Here is a 23,167-nt window from a genome sequence, read left to right on the forward strand (position 1 = left end):
AACTGTCAGGAGATTGCTGCTCACGCTGGATCCGCATGAGTGTGTCAGCGCAACTTCAACGTAAAAGCACTTCACGTGTGCTATAAGTAAATGTCTTATTCTCTATGCACTGTATGTACAATTGGTTTGATTCAGTATTTTTCGAAAAAATGCAATTGCTAACGTGGACATGCCATCCATGGTTGCTGGACTATTGTGTGTACTAATATTTCCTTCTTTCTAATATATTAACAATTTCTTCATGTGCAAATAAATTACAAAAATGTTATGACTAAACAGAAATCAGAAGAAACTGATATCTACCATTTAAAATACAATATTATTTTACAAAGTTAAAGTTTGGTGTCAAATTGAGTAAATATAGTGCTAAATAAGAGTTTATTAATTTTTTAGCAATTTTATGTTATTTACAATATTAAATTGTGTGATATATCAGCATTGTATCGGCCACCCTGCTCTCTGGATATCGTCATCGGCAATTAAAAAACCCTTGAAGTATAAGCTGGATTTTCTTCTTTTTTTTTTTTTTCTTCAAGACCAATGACAAACTAGAAGCCACTGAGAAAGAGGTAGAGTCCTTCAAGGCCAAAGTATTGCACAACACTAAAAGGAAAAAAGTCTTTGTCTGATACTCAGTGCAAAGTTCCAAATGACATTTCAGCGACTTAGCCCACCTCCTAACTACTTCGATTCTCAGATATCTCAGTTTAGATTGGCTCTCTCTAAATATTGAGGAGAGACTCTGCCTGCCTCTCACATGTGCTCGGAGAGCTTTGCTATGGCAACCAGTGCTGCTCCACTACCTCTTGCCCACAGAAGAAAGTTCTGCGTCAAGGCTGTTCACAATGCAGCATTCAAGGGTGTTACACAACAAACGTATTTACATTCTTAAATACAGCGCAGGTGAACGAATGCACAGGATAAGCCTTGTTGCCAAGGTGATGTGCAGACACTCTCTGCAAGATGCTGCCAGTACACATGTATGTTCAGTAAAAGCAAACAGGCATGGACAAAAAGCTATTCTAGTGTGGAGGAAATTTCAATGTGAAGCGCATGCTTGAACAAATATTGAAGCGTTTTATTTTTGAACCTCTGCAAGAGCACAGTGTCACAACTCCAGCCATACAGCAATGGCCTGAGGTTAAAATGTTTATGGTTTTCTAAACGGATTTAAGTTTGCATAAGACAAGATTTTTACAGTTTTTTTTTTTAAAGGAAATGTGAGTGGTGCTTGCCTTGATGCTAGGGTGTTGTAGGTGGTTGCAGGGTACTGCTATGTGTTTACTAAGGTGTTCTGGGTTGTTGCTTACTGGCTCAAGTCAAAAGAGGCTATTTCCAAGTCTCATTGATATCTGGGGGCCTAGATATCTCTGTGGCTCCATTTCAATGAAAATATATGCAAATTATTTGCTGTTTTTTAATTTGCCAAATAAATCAATAATAAAATCAATTAAGAAAAGTAATGCAAAATTAGAGGTATCACTCATGTCAGCAGCACAAAAGATAAGGGACAATTTATGTGCAAGTTTTATACATTTACATTTTTTTAAAGTATTAAGGGGCAGGAAGCTTTAAATACTCAAATGTACTCAAATGTATTTAAACAGTAATTTTGTTTTTACTTTTATCCATTAATAATTTTTAAACAAACAACTTGTTGACAGACATGTTGTTTATTACCAACAAGTTGTTAACATCTTGACTGTCTTAATCCGGCAAAATGAGTACTATTTATCCTTGCAATTAAATAAATGCATAAATATTCTATATCCTCCCGAGACCCGAGTGTGACTGCTATGTGCATTTTTCATTTCTCCTTTTTATTTGTAACTACAGTTGAAGTCAGAAGTTTACATACACATTAGCGAAATACATTTAAACTCAGTTTTTCACAATTCCTGACATTCTGTTTTAGGTCAGTTAGGATTACTACTTTGTTTTAAGAATGTGAAATGTCAGAATAATAGTAGAGAATATGATTTATTTCAGCTTTTATTTCTTTCATCACATTCCCAGTGGATCAGAGGTTTACATACACTTTGTTAGTATTTGGTAGCATTGCCTTTAAATTGTTTAACTTGGGTCAAACATTTTGGGTAGCCTTCCACAAACTTCTCACAATAAGTTGCTGGAATTTTGGCACACTCCTCCAGACAGAACTGGTGTAACCGAGTCAGGATTGTAGGCCTCCTTGCTCGCACACGCCTTTTCAGTTCCATCAGTTCCATTTTTGTTTCATCAGACCAGAGGACATTTCTCCAAAAAGTAAGATCTTTGTCCCCATGTGCACTTGCAAACTGTAGTCTGGCTTTTTTATGGTAGTTTTGGAGCAGTGGCTTTTTCCTTGCTGAGCAGCCTTTCAGGTTATTTCGATATAGGACTCGTTTTACTGTGGATATAGATACTTGTCTGCCTGTTTCCTCCAGCATCTTCACAAGGTCCTTTACTGTTGTTCTAAGATTGATTTGCACTTTTCTCACCAAACTACGTTCTTCTCTAGGAGACAGAATGCGTCTCCTTCCTGAGCGGTATGATGGCTGCATGGTCCCATGGTGTTTATACTTGCGTACTATTGTTTGTACAAATGAACGTGGTACCTTCAGGCATTTGGAAATTTCTCCCAAGGATGAACCAGACTTGTGGAGGCCCACAATGTTTTTTCTGAGGTCTTGGCTGATTTCTTTTGATTTTCCCATGATGTCAAGCAAAGAGGCACTGAGTTTGAAGGTAGGCCTTAAAATACATCCAGAGGTACACCTCTAATTCAGGACACCTCCTTTCAGAAGCTAATTGTCTAAAGGCTTGACATCATTTTCTAGAATTTTCCAAGCTGGTTAAAGGCACAGTTAACTTAGTGTATATAAACTTCTGACCCAATGGAATTGTGATATAGTCAATTAAAAATGAAACCATCTGTCTGTAAACAATTGTTGGAAAAATGACTTGTGTCATTCACTAAGTAGATGTCCTAAACGACTTGCCAAAACTATAGTTTGCTAATACTGAATCTGTGGAGTGGTTAAAAAAATAAGTTTTAATGACTTCAACCTTAGTGTATGTAAACTTCTGACTTCAAATATAGTAGCCCCTAATTAACATGCAAAATTTTAAATAATACTAAGCTATAGAAATATTATTATATATTATATTATATATACATATGCGGCCAAAAGTCTGGAATAATGTACGTATTTTGCGCTCATGGAAAGAAATTACTGCTTTTATTCACCAAAGTGGCATTCAACTGATCACAATGTATAATCAGGACATTAATAATGTCAATTTACAAATCAATTAAACTACTTCAAAGAGATCTCATCAAAAAATCCTCCATGTGCAGCAATGACAGCTTTGCAGATCCTTGGCATTCCAGCTGTCAGTTTGTCCAGATCATCAGGTGACATTTCATCCCACGTTTCCTGTAGCATAGATGTGGCTGTCTTGTCAGGCACTTCTCACGCACCTTACAGTCTAGCTGATCCCACAAAAAGCTCTATGGGGTTCAGATCCAAAACACTCTTTTCCAATTATCTGTTGTCCAATGTCTGTGTTTCTTTGCCCACTCTAACCTTTTCTTTTTGTTTTTCAGAATCAGAATCAGCTTTATTGCCAAGTATGCTTATACATACAAGGAATTTGTCTTGGTGACAGGAGCTTCCAGTGTACAACAATACAAAAACAATACAAAAACAGTAGCAAGACATAGATAATAATAAAAAATAGTACAACCTCTGCTGGGCATTTTTCACAATGGAGTCAATGTGTGTCTCCCACTTCAGGTCCTGTGAGATGGTAGTGCCCAGGAACCTGAATGACTCCACTGCTGCCACAGTGCTGTTTAGAATGGTGAGGGGGGTCAGTGTTGGGGTGTTCCTCCTGAAGTCCACAATCATCTCCACCGTTTTGAGCGTGTTCAGCTCAAGGTTGTTTTGACTGCACCAGACAGCCAGCTGTTCAACCTCCCTTCTGTATGCAGATTCATCGTCATCTCGGATGAGGCCGATGACAGTGGTGTCCTCTGCAAACTTCAGGAGCCTGACAGAGGGGTCCTTGGTGATGCAGTCATTGGTGTAGAGGGAGAAGAGTAGTGGGGAGAGCACACATCCCTGGGGGGCACCAGTGCTGATTGTACAGGTGATGGAAGTGAGTTTCCCCTGTCTCACAAGCTGCTGCCTGTCCATCAGAAAGCTGGTAATCCACTGACAGATAGACATGGGAACAGAGAGTTGGTGTAGTTTAGTCTGGAGAATAGCTGGGATGATGGTGTTGAAAGCCGAACTGAAGTCCACAAAAAGGATCCTTGCATATGTCCCTGGTCTGTCCAGATGTTGCAGGATATGATGCAATCCTATGTTGACTGCATCATCCACAGACCTGTCTGCTCGATAAGCAAATTGAAGGGGATCTAGAAAGGATCCAGTGATGTTCTTCAAGTGGGCCAACACCAGTCTCTCAAATGACGTCAGGGCGACAGGTCTGTAGTCATTAAATCCTGTGATTTTTGGTTTCTTTGGGACAGGAATAATGATTGAGCGTTTGAAGCAGCATGGGACTTCACACTGCTCCAGTGATCTATTGAAGATCTGTGTGAAGATGGGGGCCAGCTGGTTAGCACAGGATCGAAGACACACTGGTGAGACACCATCTGGGCATGAAGCTTTCCTCGTCTTTTGTTTCCGAAAGACGCGGCTCACATCGTCTTCACAGATCTTAAGTGCAGGTTGAGTAGCAGGAGGGGGGAGGAGGGGGGTTGCAGGAGGTGTTGGTTTTTGTGTGAAGTGAAGGTCAGAGTGGGTCTGGGGTGTGAGATTGGGCCTTTCAAATCTGCAGTAGAACACATTCAGGTCGTCAGCCAGTTGTTGGTCCACCACAGGGTTCAGGGTAGGAGTCCTGTAATTTGTGAGTTGTTTCATGCCACTCCACACTGATGCAGGGTCATTAGCTGAAAACTAGTTTTTCAGCTTCTCGGAGTATCTTTTAGCCACTCTGATTTCCTTGTTCAGTGTGTTCCTGGCCTGATTGTACAAGACTTTATCCCCACCCCTGTAAGCATCCACTTTGGCTTGACGAATCTGCCTGAGTTCTGCTCTAAACCACAGTTTGTCATTGTTGAACTTTAAATAAGTCCTAGTAGGAATGCACATATCCTCACAGAAACTGATATATGATGTAACAGTATCTGTGAGCTCGTCCAGGTCTGTGGCTGCAGCCTCAAAAACACTCCAATCCATGCAATCAAAGCAGGCATGTAGTTCCCGCTCTGCTTCATTGGTCCATCTCTTTACAGTCCTTACTACTGGCTTGGTTGATTTTAATGTCTGCCTGTAGGTTGGAAGAAGATGAACCAGACAGTGATCAGAGAGTCCCAAAGCTGCTCTAGGGACAGAGTGATATGCATTATTGTTGTGTAGCAATGATCCAGTATATTTCTGTCTCTGGTTGGGCATGTAATGTGCTGTTTGTATTTGGGCAGTTCACATGTGAGATTTGCTTTGTTAAAATCCCCAAGAATAATAATAACTGAGTCCGGGTATTGTTGTTCCGCGTCTGTGATTTGATCAGCCAGCTGTTGCAGCACCGCATTCAAACATGCGTTTGGCGCGATATACACACTCACCAGAATAAACGAGGAAAACTCCCGCGACGAGTAGAAAGGCTTACAGTTAATAGAGAGCGCTTCCAAATTAGGACAGCACATCGTCTTTAACGTTGTTACATCTGTACACCAACTTTCACTGATGTAAAAGCATGTTCCACCGCCTCTCGTTTTCCCCGTTAACTCCGCGATGCGATCCGCTCTGAACAGCTGAAAGCCCGGCAGATGTAATGCACTGTCCAGAATGGCTTCACTCAGCCAGGTTTCTGTGAAGCACAAGGCAGCAGAGGTTGAAAAGTCCTTGTTTGTGTGGGTGAGGAGATGTAGTTCGTCCGTTTTGTTAGGAAGAGAGTGGAGATTCGCAAGATGAATGCTCGGCAGCGCTGTTCGAAAGCCGTGCCAACGGAGTTTGACCAGCGCACCGGCCCGTCTCCCTCGCCTACATCTCATAGCGCATTTAAACAACACAGCCGCACCTCCGACTAAAATGTCCAGCAAAAACTCTGAATATTCAAAAACCGGGAAAAGACTGTCTGGTATAAGCTGTCAAATATTCAGCAGTTCGTCTCTGGTAAAACTGACTGGAAAAAGATGACTAAACACAGGACAAACAAACAAAAACAACAAAACAATAGGAGCGCTCCACACCGAGGCAGCCATCCACGGCGCCATCATGACGCCTATTCTGTTTCAAAAGTGGCTTTTTCTTTGCAATTCTTCCCATAAGGCCTGCACCCCTGTCTTCTCTTTACTGTTGTACATGAAACTGGTGTTGAGCGGGTAGAATTCAATGAAGCTGTCAGCTGAGGACATGTGAGGCGTCTATTTCTCAAACTAGAGACTCTGATGTACTTATCCTCTTGTTTAGTTGTACATCTGGCCTTCCACATCTCTTTCTGTCCTTGTTAGAGCCAGATGTCCTTTGTCTTTGAAGACTGCAGTGTACACCTTTGTATGAAATCTTCAGTTTTTTGGCAATTTCAAGCATTGTATAGTCTTCATTCCTCAAAACAATGAATGACTGACGAGTTTCTAGAGAAAGCTGTTTCTTTTTTGCCATTTGTGACCTAATATTGACCTTAAGACAAGCCAGTCTATTGCATACTGTGGTGTTAAGCTTCATTTAACGAACCAAATAGCTTTCAACTGTGTTTGATATAATGGAAAGTGATTTTCTATTACAAAATTAGCAATTTAGCATGGTTACTCAAGGATAAGGTGATGGAGTGATGGCTGCTGGAAATGGGGCCTGTCAAGGTTTGATCAAAAATGACTTTTTTCAAATAGTGATGGTGCTGTTTTTTTACATCAGTAATGTCCTGACTATACTTTGTGATCAGCTGAATGCCACTTTGGTGAATTGAAGTACCAATTTCCTTCCGAAACAGCAAAATCTGTACATTATTCCAAATGTTTGTCCGCCAGTGTATATATATATATATATATATATATATATATATATATATATATATATATATATATATTATCAAACTGTTTATTTTGTTTCCAGGAATGTTGGTTATTCATGCTTTTAAGATGTTACAAACATTAAAGCTGATTTTCTGTAAAGCTGATTTGGAACTATGTGTATTGGGAAAAGCACAAATAAAAAAACACAATAGATTTTATTTAATGTTACAATGTTTTTTTCTACTTAAAATCTAAATTTTCTCTCTTTGCACTGTCAAACAAACAAGTAATAGCCAGTGCTGAAGCATTTTACCAATCAGAAATTAGCAGAATTAACTCTGATACAAGTAATGAACTGCATCGTCCAATCACTGCCAACCATGTTGAAATAAAATGTATAAATTCTGAACCTATGTACTGATAACCATTGTCCCAAATCTGCCAACCATGTTGAGTAGTGCAAATATCATCTGCAGCCTCAAACTGAACTTTTGGTCGGATGTTTGGAGTCAATGTACTTGGCTGCATAGGAAAGCAATAGGATGTTCCCTTGATCCCTATTTAGTGAATGACCTAACCTCCAGTGTCCTCACTATCCGCACTGGTCTCAGAACAGTTCGAAATGAACTTTATTTTCATCCTAACTCCATATACAGCCTCTGAAACCAAAATTTTTCAGCTTGTGGATAAACCCATTGACTTTCAATGTTATAATGCACACTGAATTTAGGATTTCTACGGAAAAAAAGGCATATAGTCCTCCTAAACAGTCATTGAGTTTAACAGCGTGCCGTTTCAAAATGCCATATCAGATGAAACTAGAGACTAGTCTTTTGACTCAGAGATTTCAATGTTAAAACTTAAGGTTTATTACCAGATGCAGTTTTGTTGGTATTTCACCCAATCAGCATGATCACCATGAGATCAGTGGCATATTGTTTTGTCAAATTAATCTGTGCGTCAATAGTTTAACCCTTTACTGACAGCCCAGAGTGTCCTTAACTGAAATAAATAGGTCTAAATTAAATTAAATTGTGCATAGCACATAGAAAACACAATGAAGAACATCCTATTGCTTTCCTATGCAGCCAAGTGCATTCACTCCAAACATCCGACCAAAAGTTCAGTTTGAGTTTTCTTCATTGAACACAATGCAGGAGGATGTGGTGTCGCATGTGGATATGCCTCTTGGCCCATCCCTATACAGGCTTATAATTAGCTGAGATGATTAGTGCTTCTTGTCAGAGTGCTTTTTGTTTGACAGATCAAGTGAGCAGACCCTGCTACAAGGTAAAGTTCCCAGTGATAAAAACATCAATTGAAAATTGCCAACCTTAGTGAGTGAGAGAGAGAAGGCAGGGTAAAAGCAGGGGAGAGAGGCCAATCTAGGGAGAAGGATAAAGCAGGACTCACAATAAAGATTTTTTTTCTGCTGGTCCAGCAGTTAAATTTTAACTTGCCCTGTCTATGATAAATATGAAATTTCATTTTTTAATATCATAATTTTCTATTTGTCATTTGTTTCTTTAAAAAAAGGTTTACAATAAAATGTATGTTTCAAATTAGCAGTGATAGTTGGAAATTTTACAGTTATACTGGGACTCACTGACACTAACAGTAATTACAGTGCAAATTTTCAAAGAACAGAAGCAAATTCAAAAATACTGATAATAATATGAACTTATTGTTACTACATTGAAAATTCTAATTTTATTATACAATAGTTTGGCTTTTATTTTGGAGGAAAACTCAAGGAAGACCTTTGAGTTTCTGTGTGAAGTTGACAGTAGTTTTATTATGCTTTTACAGTTTGTTTGTTATTTTTGGAGCTTGACAGTAACGACCACAACTAACTCACGCCATCAGATTTGGGCGGGGCTTAAACCGGAAGTGTGTCAAAACTAAATGAAATGCCCATTTTTAAATGTTACTCTTACATTTATAGTTTCTATTAATAAAATATGTCTTGTATATGCCTTTTCATAATAATAGCCTAATAATAATAATAATAATAATAATAATAATAATAACTATTATTATTACAGTTTTGTATTATTAACTATTGTTTAAAAAAAAAAATATTTACGATTTTTTTTCTTACCAGATGAAGCTGAATTTGTAGGCTACATTAACTGTGGAATATGTTGTTAACTGTGGTTTCTCCTGGTATTTCTGATATTAATATCTTCATGAAACATGAGTCCCCCAGCCACTGGGGGTTGTGTCAGGAAGGGCATCCGGCGTAAAACCTGTGCCAAGTCAAATATGCGGAACACGGATGTTCCACTGTGGCGACCGCTAACGGGAGCAGCCGAAAGAAGAAGAACATCTGCATGAAACAGAATTTTTGTTTGTCTGTTCATGTATAACAACATTATTCTGGAGGCAGGAGGTGTCAAGCAAAATGTGAAATGTCAAGGACACATTTTTCAGTGAATAATAAATACAAATTCTAACATTAAAATAAATGAAAATAATAATTTAGTATATAGCCTACAAACAGGTGAAAGTCCCATAAATCCATCAGAAATTTTTTTGATAAGACACCATTATTTAGTTAAATAATAATAATAATGTTACATTTATATAGCGCCTTACCAGAGGTAGCACAGTTTAAAGAAGAAGAAGGAAAAAAAAAGACAGAGCATGTTTCAGTTTCTTTGCTTTACATAAGGAGGAATATTCCTATTAGATGAATAGTCTATGGAGCATTTAAACTTTTATGGAGCATTTTTTGGGGGGAAAAAAAGTCTTAACCAGATACTTTCCTTAATCACTGATGTGGACATAAATGTGGTCAACTTTAAAAGATGGATAGATGGGCTCTGCCATAAAATCATCACTTCAGGTCAGGAATTTAACATCGAGCTCAGGTTTAGGCTATAAATGAATACATGGGAATCACGTGTGAATCGTTTGAAACATTAACATAGACATTTCAAGAAGTGGAAAGTGTATATGATATTGTATCTTGTTACACTTGATAAGCAATTAACAGAGACCGCAAAGGGAGTCGAGACCACGGCCATCCAATTTGTAATCACACTGTGTGCATTTTCATTCATAAGGTTTACACTTTAGATATATTAGCTGCACAGATTCATAAATTCTTTGTAATTTTTTTAGATGTTTATTTAAAATGTTGCTTTATCCTTATGCCGCTTGGATAATCAGTCATATGAATATTTTTTTATATTATTCGAATGAATCCGCTATTTGTTTTGAAGTCATTATCCGTGCCTTTCTGAATAAGGTATTCAGCTTCGGGCACATCCCTAAGTTTTACACCTGAGATAATACCATAGAGACTTGCAACCCTATGCAATACCCAATAGAACCAATCCTCAAGAAACCCAAACAACAGCGCAGCACCTAAAGTGACATTTACCTCCAATATGAACAACCACAGCCAATAAATAACTAATCATTTTAATGAGCTGTTAATGATATTGTTGCCAATTCACTGGCTTCTCATTAAACTTTGAAGCAAAATGTGGTGCATGTGTTGAGCATGTTGATGTGACGTGACATGCGTTGTGACCGAAAAAATGATCTGTTGTTAATTGCTTAATTTATAGCAGTTAATTATGTGGTAAAATGATCAAACCAAATGTAATATAATCAGCAAATCACATATTTGATATGATAATCTAATTTAAAGCTTTAGTGTGTCATTTCTGCAGCACCGAGTAGTAATTCCAAAAATAACCATTTTCAAACAGGTTTCTCAAACACACCCCATTTACCACTGTTCAGACAAACGATATAATGAACTCACGCATTGGCTCATTGGTTGCTATGCTGGGATGCTCAAAGAGCAGACAGAAAGCAGACAGTCACAGTGTTAACACTTTTCAGGCAAATCAACCAAAGAATATCGTCTTTGAACATTAAGCTGGGATAGGAGAAAGTATTCACAGGAGACACACACTGCTGTATCTCCTTGGATGGACTGGTATGAGATATTTTTTCGTTACGTCTCAGGGGAACTAGGCTACCTGGAGTCTAGATTATCCCTTGATGCTTTGCTTCCCAGAAACTCTACTTATTTTACCCTGTAGCAGTTTAAATAAAAAAAAATTTAACATCTCTGTCAGAATGGCACCTACAATGTATTATTGCATGCCATATTTTCAAAAGCTGCCAATTGTAGTCGACTGACAGAGAGCTATAATTAAAACTGTGAATGCTCACACCTTCAAATAAGGCATTGCAACAGGTAATTTCTACTGTTGATTCCAGTCTAAGACACTTTCTCCTCCAGAAAAGGTATGATCATAAACACATCTGTCCCCACAGACTGTAATTCTAACACAATGTTACTGACGTGATTGTACTCCTGTGAGTCAAAGATGTTGATACCTGTCAAATTTGCAAGTTAACATAACACACTGGAGGTGCAAAGTAACTACTGAATACCAAAGAACTGCAATTGAAAAACTTCCATTTAGTATATTGTGAACCCTCTCACAATTCATGACATTCTATATTAACAACAGATTTGAGTGAAAAGAGAAATCAGAGGCATTTGCCAGATGTCAGAAAATGAAGACAAGAATATGAATAGTTCTTTACACAGTACAAGATTTAAGAGCAACTGCTTGGGCTTATGGCATTTTGTACTATCTAAAGGAATATTCTCGGTTCAGTACACGTTAAGCTAAATCAACAGCATTTGTGGCATAAAGTTTATTACCTAAAAAAAAATTTTTTTTCTTAAAAAAGCAAAAATCATGGTTATAGTGAGGTACTTAAAATAGAATTGAATGGTGGGCAATTTTTGGAGGGTTTAAAAGGTAGAAACGTGAAGCTTATAATTTTATAAAAGCACTTACATTAACACTTCTGTTGAAACTTGTGTATAATGAAAAGTTGTAAAATCGTAGTTTTTTCAGACGTTTTAGGGTTCAGGGCGTTCCGTCGTCATACCAACAAAGTTGTAAAATTGGATACAACTTGTGGCTATCCATCTGAATCTGATTATTTTAACATTTTAATGGACTGGCCCCATTCACTCCCATTGTAAGTGCCTCACTGTAACCCAGATTTATATATATATATATATATATATATATATATATATATACACACACACACACACACACACACACACACACACACATATATATATATATATATATATATATATATATATATAAAATATACGTCCAGTCCTGTTACAATTTATTTCTGAACTCTTCCTAAGGTAAAACATTAGTAAAACATAGAGAGAGAGAGAGAGAGAGAGAGAGAGAGAGAGAGAGAGAGAGAGAGAGAGAGAGAGAGAGAGAGAGAGAGAGAGAGAGAGAGTCATTAAACTCAACTTGTATTGAACCTTTAAAATTCCTTTAATGGTCACTTTCCATAATCTTAAACATAAAGAAAAAATTACATATACTTTTTACATTTTTACAACATAATACATTTTTATGTTATATATTATACATAAATTAAAAATATATTAGGGGTTTTCTGCATGTTTTTTTTAAAGCAACCTCTATAAACTGTGGCAAAAGGAGGGCTTGGCATCACCCACTACATCAATCCCAAGCAACGTTGATCTGGGATCTGAAGCAGGGTCTGGATCCAGACCGTGGTCCACTAATTTCACTAAAGAGAAGTCATAATCTGACATGCAAACATGTTAGGTATATTTGCCCCTAGCAAAGACTCTGAATCTTTCAGTCTCACTTACGTCTCTGATGAAGGACTCCAGGGTAGCATAGGCAATGGCAATGCCGTCATGTGTGCTGGTGCCTCGACCCAGTTCATCCAGGATGACCAGTGAACGGGAGGTGGCACGTGCCAGAATATCTGACGCTTCCACAAGCTCCTCCATAAAGGTGCTCCTGCCCCTTGAGATGTTGTCAGATGCTCCCATCCTGTCAGAACCAGAACCAGTTACATCAGTTACTGTAAACCTGAGCTTAAAGGAAAATGTCCAGGTTCAATACAAGTTAAACTCTATTGAGAGCATTTGTTGCATAATGTTGATTACCACAGAAACTGATTTAAACTTGTCCATCAGTTTAAAAAAAGAAACCACACAAATTGTGTTACAGTAATGCCCATACTTATGATGTTTATTGGGCCAGGCAATAAACTTTAATGTCCACACTGTTTCAAAACTAATATCCTTAAACATTTATGTACTAGTGTGATAAGGTCACTTAACCTTCCAACTCCTGTCATGATCATGTAAAGCTGGTTGAACCCAGTAACTTACACATGATACAGTATAAGGATACCAGAAGGGGACTTTACATGGAGCAAACTACATCCACAGGAATTAGTAACATATAATCAGTAGTTCATCCACCTCGAAACAGTAGTTTCACTTCAAAGAGGATTATTTGGACATTACAGATGATAGACTTTTTTTTTTAATGGTATACAAAAATACAAGCTTGATATTTCTACTTTTAAACCCCCAGAATTCTGGCCCCAAATACTTCCATTATACAGTATGTACATTACTGTAAACACTACGTTTCCTTTAAAAAAAAAGAATAGGTTCAAATAATTTTTCTGTGGTAACTGATATTATACCACAATTGCTTTCAATACAGCTTAAGTTGTACTGAACCCAGAACATTTCTTAAAATGAATCTGAGAACACACCAAATCATTGTTGTTGGATGTGCTGTCGTACATTTCGTATTGATTTTAAACTAAAAGTAGGAAAACTTTAGTAGTACGAAACTTTTTTGCATACTTTTCCATGAAAAATCGCTTACAGCACCTTTAAGTTGCACACCACATCAAAAAGTAGGTTCTGTCATGACATGCCTTAATTGCAAAGTTGGATTAGCTGTCTTCACTGCCATCAGTTAAGCTACTCATTACACCGGCTGCAGACCAGTTCAAATCAATAATAACCACACTTTAGTTGCAGATGATTATGAAAAAGATCTATAACTACTTTGAAAATACATTTCCTGAGCATGTGGAGACTATCCAGTATATGAGTACCAAAACAAGGTGGGTGGCCGATGACATTTGTTAAAGCTTTAAGAACTTTAAGTTAAAATATGAACAACCATGCAAAATTCTCATGGCTTGGGCAAATCTGGAGTCTCATTATTTTATAAGATGCTGACAGTGCAGTAAAAGACCAATGCTGCTGAAAAATCATCATATAGAGATAAATCCCTAGGGTATGTTTTTGCAGCAGAACTCTTGCCCTTAAACTAGTGGAGTTTAAACTGTACTAATGTTTGGATTTTTTTCTCTTTTCTTTCCCCCAAAGGTTACTAGGATCGCACAAAGCAAATTCACTCTAATGGGTTCATATCTTACTGTATGCCACTGTAACTGACATGAATTAAAGTGTCAGCCATTATAGGTCATGTATAAAGATCCCCTGATCACTGAATTATCTTTTAAGAGATCTAAACAATCTTTATTTTTCTGAAAATCACATCCATTATCCTAAAAAGGGCTTTCGACCTATTTTTAAATACAGTATATACAGAAGACCACTGACAAGCTTGAGCTGGACTAATATTGCAGTTCTTGGCCATCCTTGAGAGAAAGCACAGATGGTACAGTATCTGTAGTCAGCTTTGCCAAGCACCACAGCAATGAAATGCCACTTTCAGTCCCTTTTTTGGTGCTTTTATGGTTTTCCATTTCTAAATGCTTTCTTTCAAACATTTTGACACGACTACATCTGTTTCAATTCAATTTTTCTTCATCATTTTTGTCAACAGATTTCACCCGGGTAATAGAGCCTGGACTGTGTAAACACATTTCCCTTTTAAGGGCTTCTTAGTCAAGTGTAATTAGAATTTTTATCAGACACTTTGATGGCAGTTGCAATAGAAAAATAAAACAAACTGACATGCGTTTCTACACTTTGATTATGTTCCACTGACTGTTATGCTTAACCTATAAAAGATTAAAAAGTCTTTGTTGTAGAAAAATACACGACTGGTCATGTAACAATAAGATGTCTGCATTTGAATCAGTCTGAGGTGGCCCCTAAAAAGAATCTAATGCTAAACATAAGTTATAAACACAATAAAGGTCTGAAAGCCCTATGAGACTCCACAGGGAATTCGGCATTGTTGCTTCCGAACGTTCCAGTACCCTGACATTGACCCCATGATGCAGTTACTGACAAGCTTCATCTCTCATCAGACATTTTTACATCGGTTCAATATGTCTTTTTATATATACCTTCATCCGTGGAGCGTCAGGAAGCGCACTGCGTCAACAGTGTGAGAGACCAAGGTTCTCGTCCTGCCTTGAAACCAGGAAGTAACTGTGTTCACATAATGAGTGATGACCGCGGCTCGGAAGTTGCATTTTCCCCCTAAGATTAAATTTTTACTCCACTGACGGTTAGGTTTAGGGTTGGGGGTTAATTGGGGCTGGAGTTAATAAAATATGCACAACTAATGCAATGTTCTTTTAAAGATTTTGTTACTTATATTAACATTTTTATTTAACAATATTTATAAAAACTAATATAATTATTTTGTAACTTACGTTTTTACTAAAACATACCGTTCACATGTACAAATTCATGTTCAATTGACAAGCAATATACTTCAGACTTACATTTTCAAGAAAATTTCTCATTTGCATTATCTACATTTGCAACAGACAAACACACAAATGAACAGACAACATTTTCAACTCCACCTCATAAAACAGCTTATAGGTATTAGTTAAAATCTAAATATTATTATCAATAACAATACTGGATACAAGAACATAACATTCCAGTGCATTAATACAAAACATTTCAGCAGACGTAGACTGGCCATTGGGAGAACCGTGACTTTTCCCGGTGGGCCGGCCTCAAAATGGGGCCATATGGGCTGCCGCGTTATGCAGAACGCGCCACTAAACGGCGCTGTGATATGCAGAAAAGGACAGATCCAACAACTTTAAAAAAGTATGTTTCTATCCTTATGGTTTTAGAGTATCTAATAAAAATCTGTAACATGAAAAGGCAAATATCAAGCAAATAAACTATAAATCATTACTCATTATACAATAGTTACTTCAGGTCCTCCATTCTAATTAGACAAGCGGTTCCATGCAACAGCACTGGGACGCTTCACAGTTTGCATTACTCTACAGGTGCTTCTCAAACGGTAGGCTGTAGCCTAGTTAGGCTTTGTCCTTCCTAGACCAGTCCTTCTGAGGCTATATGCAAGACTCCTCAGCATTCAGCACTAGAATGAGATGGTCTAGTACAGCTCTACTCAACATGTGACCCACGGGCTGCATGCGGCCCTCAAGCGATCTTTTGCGGCACGCATTTTGATATCATCATCAGAAATATACAGGTGCTGGTCATATAATTAGAATATCATCAAAAGTTGATTTATTTCACTAATTCCATTCAAAAAGTGAAACTTGTATACTATATTCATTCATTCACACAGACTGATATATTTCAAATGTTTATTTCTTTTAATTTTGATGATTATAACTGACAACTAAGGAAAATCCCAAATTCAGTATCTCAGAAAATTAGAATATTGTGAAAAGGTTCAATATTGAAGACACCTGGTGCCACACTCTAATCAGCTAATTAACTCAAAACACCTGCAAAGGCCTTTAAATGGTCTCTCAGTCTAGTTCTGTACGCTACACAATCATGGGGAAGACTGCTGACTTGACAGTTGTCCAAAAGACGACCATTGACACGTTGCACAAGGAGGGCAAGACACAAAAGGTCATTGCAAAAGAGGCTGGCTGTTCACAGAGCTCTGTGTCCAAGCACATTAATAGAGAGGCGAAGGGAAGGAAAAGATGTGGTAGAAAAAAGTGTACAAGCAATAGGGATAACCGCACCCTGGAGAGGATTGTGAAACAAAACCCATTCAAAAATGTGGGGGAGAACCACTACGCACAGACGTATGCAAGACATGGGTTTCAGCTGTCGCATTCCTTGTGTCAAGCCACTCTTGAACAACAGACAGCGTCTGAAGCGTCTCGCCTGGGCTAAAGACAAAAAGGACTGGACTGCTGCTGAGTGGTCCAAAGTTATGTTCTCTGATGAAAGTAAATTTTGCATTTCCTTTGGAAATCAGGGTCCCAGAGTCTGGAGGAAGAGAGGAGAGGCACACAATCCACGTTGCTTGAGGTCCAATGTAAAGTTTCCACAGTCAGTGATGGTTTGGGGTGCCATGTCATCTGCTGGTGTTGGTCCACTGTGTTTTCTGAGGTCCAAGGTCAACGCAGCCGTATACCAGGAAGTTTTAGAGCACTTCATGCTTCCTGCTGCTGACCAACTTTATGGAGATGCAGATTTCATTTTCCAACAGGACTTGGCACCTGCACACAGTGCCAAAGCAACCAGTATCTGGTTTAAGGACCATGGTATCCCTGTTCTTAATTGGCCAGCAAACTCGCCTGACCTTAACCCCATAGAAAATCTATGGGGTATTGTGAAGAGGAAGATGCGATATGCCAGACCCAACAATGCAGAAGAGCTGAAGGCCACTATCAGAGCAACCTGGGCTCTCATAACACCTGAGCAGTGCCACAGACTGATCGACTCCATGCCACGCCGCATTGCTGCAGTAATTCAGGCAAAAGGAGCCCCAACTAAGTATTGAGTGCTGTACATGCTCATACTTTTCATGTTCATACTTTTCAGTTGGCCAAGATTTCTAAAAATCCTTTCTTTGTATTGGTCTTAAGTAATATTCTAATTTTCTGAGATACTGAATTTGGGATTTTCCTTAGTTGTCAGTTATAATCATCAAAATTAAAAGAAATAAACATTTGAAATATATCAGTCTGTGTGTAATGAATGAATATAATATACAAGTTTCACTTTTTGAATGGAATTAGTGAAATAAATCAACTTTTTGATGATATTCTAATTGTATGACCAGCACCTGTATGTAACAGCAGCCTATCAAATCTGTATGAATTGTGAGGTGTCCATTTTCATGAGGATTTACGCTAGTTCTCTCTACATTGCTGAATCACGTTAGAGAGGGAGTTCAACTACAAGAAGATGTTACAAATAAATAAATAAATAAAAACAACAACAAATAATATCTGAGCATGGCTGATGTTATGAGAGTGGGGATTGGTCTGCGTACGCGTTCATACACAGATTATGTGCGCGGACTGTCAATCAACCATGCGTGCTCGCAATCTCACTTGAGAGTTACTCAACTTGGCACAAATCTATTCCATCTCTTTAACAGCTCATCAGAGATATGATCTCGTTATGACAACAGTAGTTACAGGACAAATAACAGTATATATATATATATATATATATATATATATATATATATATATATATATATATATATATATATATATATATATATATATAAATTAAGAGTGCGGCCCTGGAGGGTAAAGGGATGCAGTTTTGCGGCCCCTGACCTTTCCAAAGTTGCCTGGTTCCCCATATCTTGTAAGTGCACATGGCAAACCATATGCTTAGAACCATGTGATATTTTACTTTGTTTAGAAAACCCATATACTTCTAGAAAATGAGAAATATGTGCTTAATCTCTAAATTATTTTAGCAAATTTCGTTATTCACAAAGCTAGTGTCACTCAAAAAAGCCTTTAATCCATTTTGCAACACTGATCTTATAATTTATATTTAAATCCTTTCAATAATGAAAAAACTGAACCTTTGACTTTTAAAGCTTTTCAAATACATGTAATTGCCCTTTTATTTTATTTCTTTATTTTTTGGTGCTTTGTATCTTCTAATTTGCTGTTTTGTCTAAACTACTTGCATTTTCTTGTATTTTTCTACATATTGTCATTGCTGCAATTGCAAAAAAAAAAAAAAAAACTCGAAGAGAAAAAATTAAGCTGTGTCAAAGAGGTTTCCACCTCCACACGACTCGTTTTCCACCCTTTTTTAAAATAATTTGTGACACATGCAGAGGATTGTGGGTGATTGAAGGCCACAAAGGATACATCCGATGCATCCTCCAAAATATGGCAAACGAAGTCTGCGAAACGAGGCTGCCTTTCAAGGGTCCTCACAGTTGAGACGTCCTTCGTTGATACTTGATGACGTGGCAGCAGAGATATCCAGCCTAATGAGGCTGCGGCGTTCCAATTGAGAAGCACCCTTATGTCTGTGTTTGCGGTGAAAATGCATGGCATGTACTGTTGCAAATTTTTAAGCTTATGTATGTCATTTTTTTCGATGTTCAAATTCTTTCTCCTATCCCTGCTTAATATGAAGAGTCAACCATAAGTACAACATTTGAGACTGAGTTCACCTAAAAGTGTATCCAAACATTCCTCTATTGTTTAAGCACCTCATGACAAACTCAAGTTTGTTAAAAAAAAATTAAAGACGGGGGGAGTTTGCGGGAAACTGATTGAAAACAGTGATTATTTTTGCAGTTAAGTTTGGTAATGTTAGTGGTGCAAAAATTACACACTTCTGCTTAAATAGCATTCTATTGCAATCCCTACGGTTTTAGAATATCTAACAAATCTTAATTACATGAAAAGCAGAAACTGCATGAGGTTTTATTTAACATCAGCTTTATGCTTAATTTAAATCTAAACTTTGGCGCGCACTTCTGGGCTTACAATTACATCACCAGCAGGTATACTTTTAAAAGAGGGTTTTGTAAAGCTCCGTTGAGGATGTAAACTCTTCTTCAACATTCTAGAGTACAATTACGCACAAACGATAGCCAATCAATATTTCCGCTTGAGCAGAGTACAGTGCAGGCCACTGAACCTTTCAGGCTTAATTGGGTACTGTTTGAACCTGATCTTGACCTGTTAATTGGAACAAACCAACACAACTCTGGGGAGTGAAGGCAATTATTTTCTGATGTGAACAGTGCCAGGAATAGGTTAATTAACAAAGCAGCACTTCACTGTTAACTGTATGTTCAGACTTAGACTGACAGACAGTGTCAAAACACATAAACACTGACACTCTACATCATATCCCCTCCTGCTAATTTTTCTCACAGATAAAGTTGAAGTCAGAAGTTTACATACAATTAGGCTGAAGTCATTAAAAAAAAATGTTTAACCACCCCACAGATTTAATATTAGCAAACTATAGTTTTGGCAAGTCATTTAGGACATCTACTTTGTGCATGACACGAGTAATTTTTCCAACAATTATTTACAAACAGATTGATTCACATTTAATTGATTATATCACAATTCCAGTGAGTCAGAAGTTTACATACACTAAGTTAACTGTGCCTTTAAGCTGCTTGGAAAATTCCAGAAAATGATGTCAAGCTTTTAGACAATTAGATTCTGATAGGAGGCGTACTGAATTGGAGGTATACCAGTGGATATATTTTAAGGTCTACCTTAAAACTCAGTGCCTTTTTGCTTGACATCATGGGAAAATCAAAAGAAATCAGCCAAGACCTCAGAAAAAGAACTGTGGGCCTCCACAAGTCTGGTTCATCCTTGGGAGCAATTTCCAAATGCCTGAAGGTACCACATTCATCTGTACAAACAAAAGTACGCAAGTATAAACACCATGGGACCATGCAGCCATCATACCGCTCAGGAAGGAGATGCATTCTGTCTCCTAGAGATGAACACAGCTTGGTGCAAAAAGTGCAAATCAATCCCAGAACAACAGCAAAGGACCTTGTGAAGATGCTGGAGGAAACAGGTAGACAAGTATCTATATCCACAGAAAAACAAGTCCTATATCGACATAACCTGAAAGGCTGCTAAGCAAGAAAGAAGCCACTGCTCCAAAACCACCATAAAATAGCCAGACTACAGTTTGCAAGTGCACATGAGGACAAATGTGAAAAATTTGGAGAAATGTGTTCTGGTCTAATGAAACAAAAATTGAACTGTTTGGCCATAATGACCATTGTTATGTTTGAAGGAAAAAGGGTGAGGCTTGCAAGCCGAAGAACACCATCCCAACCCGTGAAGCATGGGGGTGGCAGCATCATGTTGTGGGGGTGCTTTGCTGCAGGAGGGACTGGTGTACTTCACAAAATAGATGGCATCATGAGGAAGGAAAATGATGTGGATATATATTAAAGCAATATCTAAAGACATCAGCCAGGAAGTTAAAGCTCGGTCTGCAAATGGGTCTTCCAAATGGACAATGACCCCAAGTATACCTCCAAAGTTGCGGCAAAATGGCTCAAGGACAACAAAGTCAAGGTGTTGGAGTGGCCATCACAAAGCCCTGACCTCAATCTGATAGAACATATGTGGGCAGAATTGAAAAAGTGTGTGCGAGCAAGGAGGCCTACAATCCTGACTCAGTTACACAAGTTCTGTCTGGAGGAATGGGTCAAAATATCAGCAGCTTATTGTGAGAAGCTTGTGGTAGGCTACCCAAAATATTTGACCCAAGTTAAACAATTTAAAGGCAATGCTACCAAATACTAACAAAGTGTATGTAAACTTCTGACCCATTGGGAATGTGATGTAATAAAAAAAATGTGAAATAAATCATTCTCTCTACTGTTATTATGACATTTCACATTCTTAAAATAAAGTAATGATCCTAACTGACCTAAGATAGGGCATGCTTTCTACGATTAAATGTCAGAAATTATGAAAAACTGAGTTTAAATGTATTTGGCTAAGGTGTATGTAAACTTCTGACTATGTAATACTAACTATGTTTAAACTGGTGTAGACTAAAACACATAAAAACAGTAATTATCTCAGTGAACATAGTACAGGGTTCCGACTCTTTTCAAGGCACATTTTTCCAGGATATTTTATGCGCCCAACAAATGTAACATTTAAGCAAAAACACATGCGTCCATTTACATCGAGCCTTTATTTTAGCGTTTCTGTTTGTTTTTGACGTTAGTTTCTCACCTCCAGATAAGAAGTTTACTCCATAGCCCAGTGTGATTATTAATCCCTGTAAAGCTGTGATTCAGTTAAATAAATTCATAGTCTGTATGTGCTGCTCACTTCAGAGTACTCTCTGTCTCAGTCGTCATACACACACAAGAGTTCACGTGACATTCATGATGTGTTTACAGTGTATGCGTACACAATCATTTTGAAGCGTACACCACTTGCAGATTAATTAAATTAGAGACTTTTTAGTTTAATTATCACATTAGGACATATCACAATTGTAATTTGATTAATTGTACATTCAAGCATTAATTTTCGTCCAAATATGTCATATTCCATGACATTCTGCGTTTCATTGCTAATGCCGTTTTTATGATTAGATTCCATGTTTTCCGCATACTACTGTACATGTGGTAACCGCAGTATAAGCTGACTCCGATCATTGAATTATTGAAAATTAATTCACATCCCGAGGTATTAATGCCAAATCACCATGCTACCATCCCAGTGTGAACTAATTTAAGAAAAATATCAGTGGCCGACTGTCATCATTGTCTAAAGTTTATACCTTACAGGGATGCACACTCATGAGAGCCGAAAAAGTTGAGACAATCACTGATCCAGAAGCACCTACTTAAGCTATTTTAATGATTCAAGTATAGCAAATTATCTGCACAATTGTGCAGAATTAGCTGCAAACTTAAGGGTATGTTGTTGTGGCTTGCTTCTGTTTCACAAATTTGTTCAGTTTCATTAATTGATTAGTTTAGTGACCATTTCTGTAATGCAACTAGGTGGCAAAAAATAAGCGTCTTATGCAGTATGAGTGAGTCACTGAATCATTTTGAGATGTTCACGACCGAAATCTGTCAAGAGACTTTATAGTATTTAAGCATTAAAAGAACAAAGCAGATCTATAGTTTTTCTTCAGTTTGTGAACTGCCGAGCATGATTTTTCATCCAAAAATACATCAATAATAGTCTAATAATATGAATATCAATTACGTCTTTACCTGCTCCATTAAAATTTGCATGTCAAATCTACTGACTCCAATAGAATGTTTACGCATTATAAGAACCAAGCAGATCTATTGTATAATTTTTCTTCAGCATTTAAACTTTTGAGCATGACTTCTATCAGAAAAGATGACGACAATAATAGCCTAATAATAATAATAATTTTGAGTTTCAATAATGTCCTTAAAGCGCATTTCACATGAATTGAGTCAAGGCGTCAAAGCTCCGTTCAACACCAGCATCAAGCGGCATTTTGCCCTTCCACATGACAGGTGTTGCAGAAAGAGTACGGAGGGGCGAATTTACGAGCACAATAAACATTGAAATCATGTATTTGGAAGAGAAAAAAAAATGGCA

General features: G+C 37.6%; 1 protein-coding gene across 2 annotated transcripts in view; it reads right to left on the reverse strand.

The window, feature by feature from the left end:
- The window catches only part of LOC127436459 (DNA mismatch repair protein Msh3-like), a 95,371-nt gene that overhangs the window by 16,343 nt on the left and 55,861 nt on the right, over nt 1-23,167 (reverse strand). For both annotated transcript variants that reach the window (XM_051690639.1, XM_051690632.1), the window contains exon 21: nt 12,702-12,888. In XM_051690639.1, the coding sequence (XP_051546599.1) occupies nt 12,702-12,888 (187 nt within the window). The remainder of the gene's footprint in view (nt 1-12,701; nt 12,889-23,167) is intronic.

This window comes from Myxocyprinus asiaticus, chromosome 4 (assembly GCF_019703515.2).
Source record: "Myxocyprinus asiaticus isolate MX2 ecotype Aquarium Trade chromosome 4, UBuf_Myxa_2, whole genome shotgun sequence".
Taxonomy (NCBI): Eukaryota; Metazoa; Chordata; class Actinopteri; order Cypriniformes; family Catostomidae; genus Myxocyprinus; species Myxocyprinus asiaticus.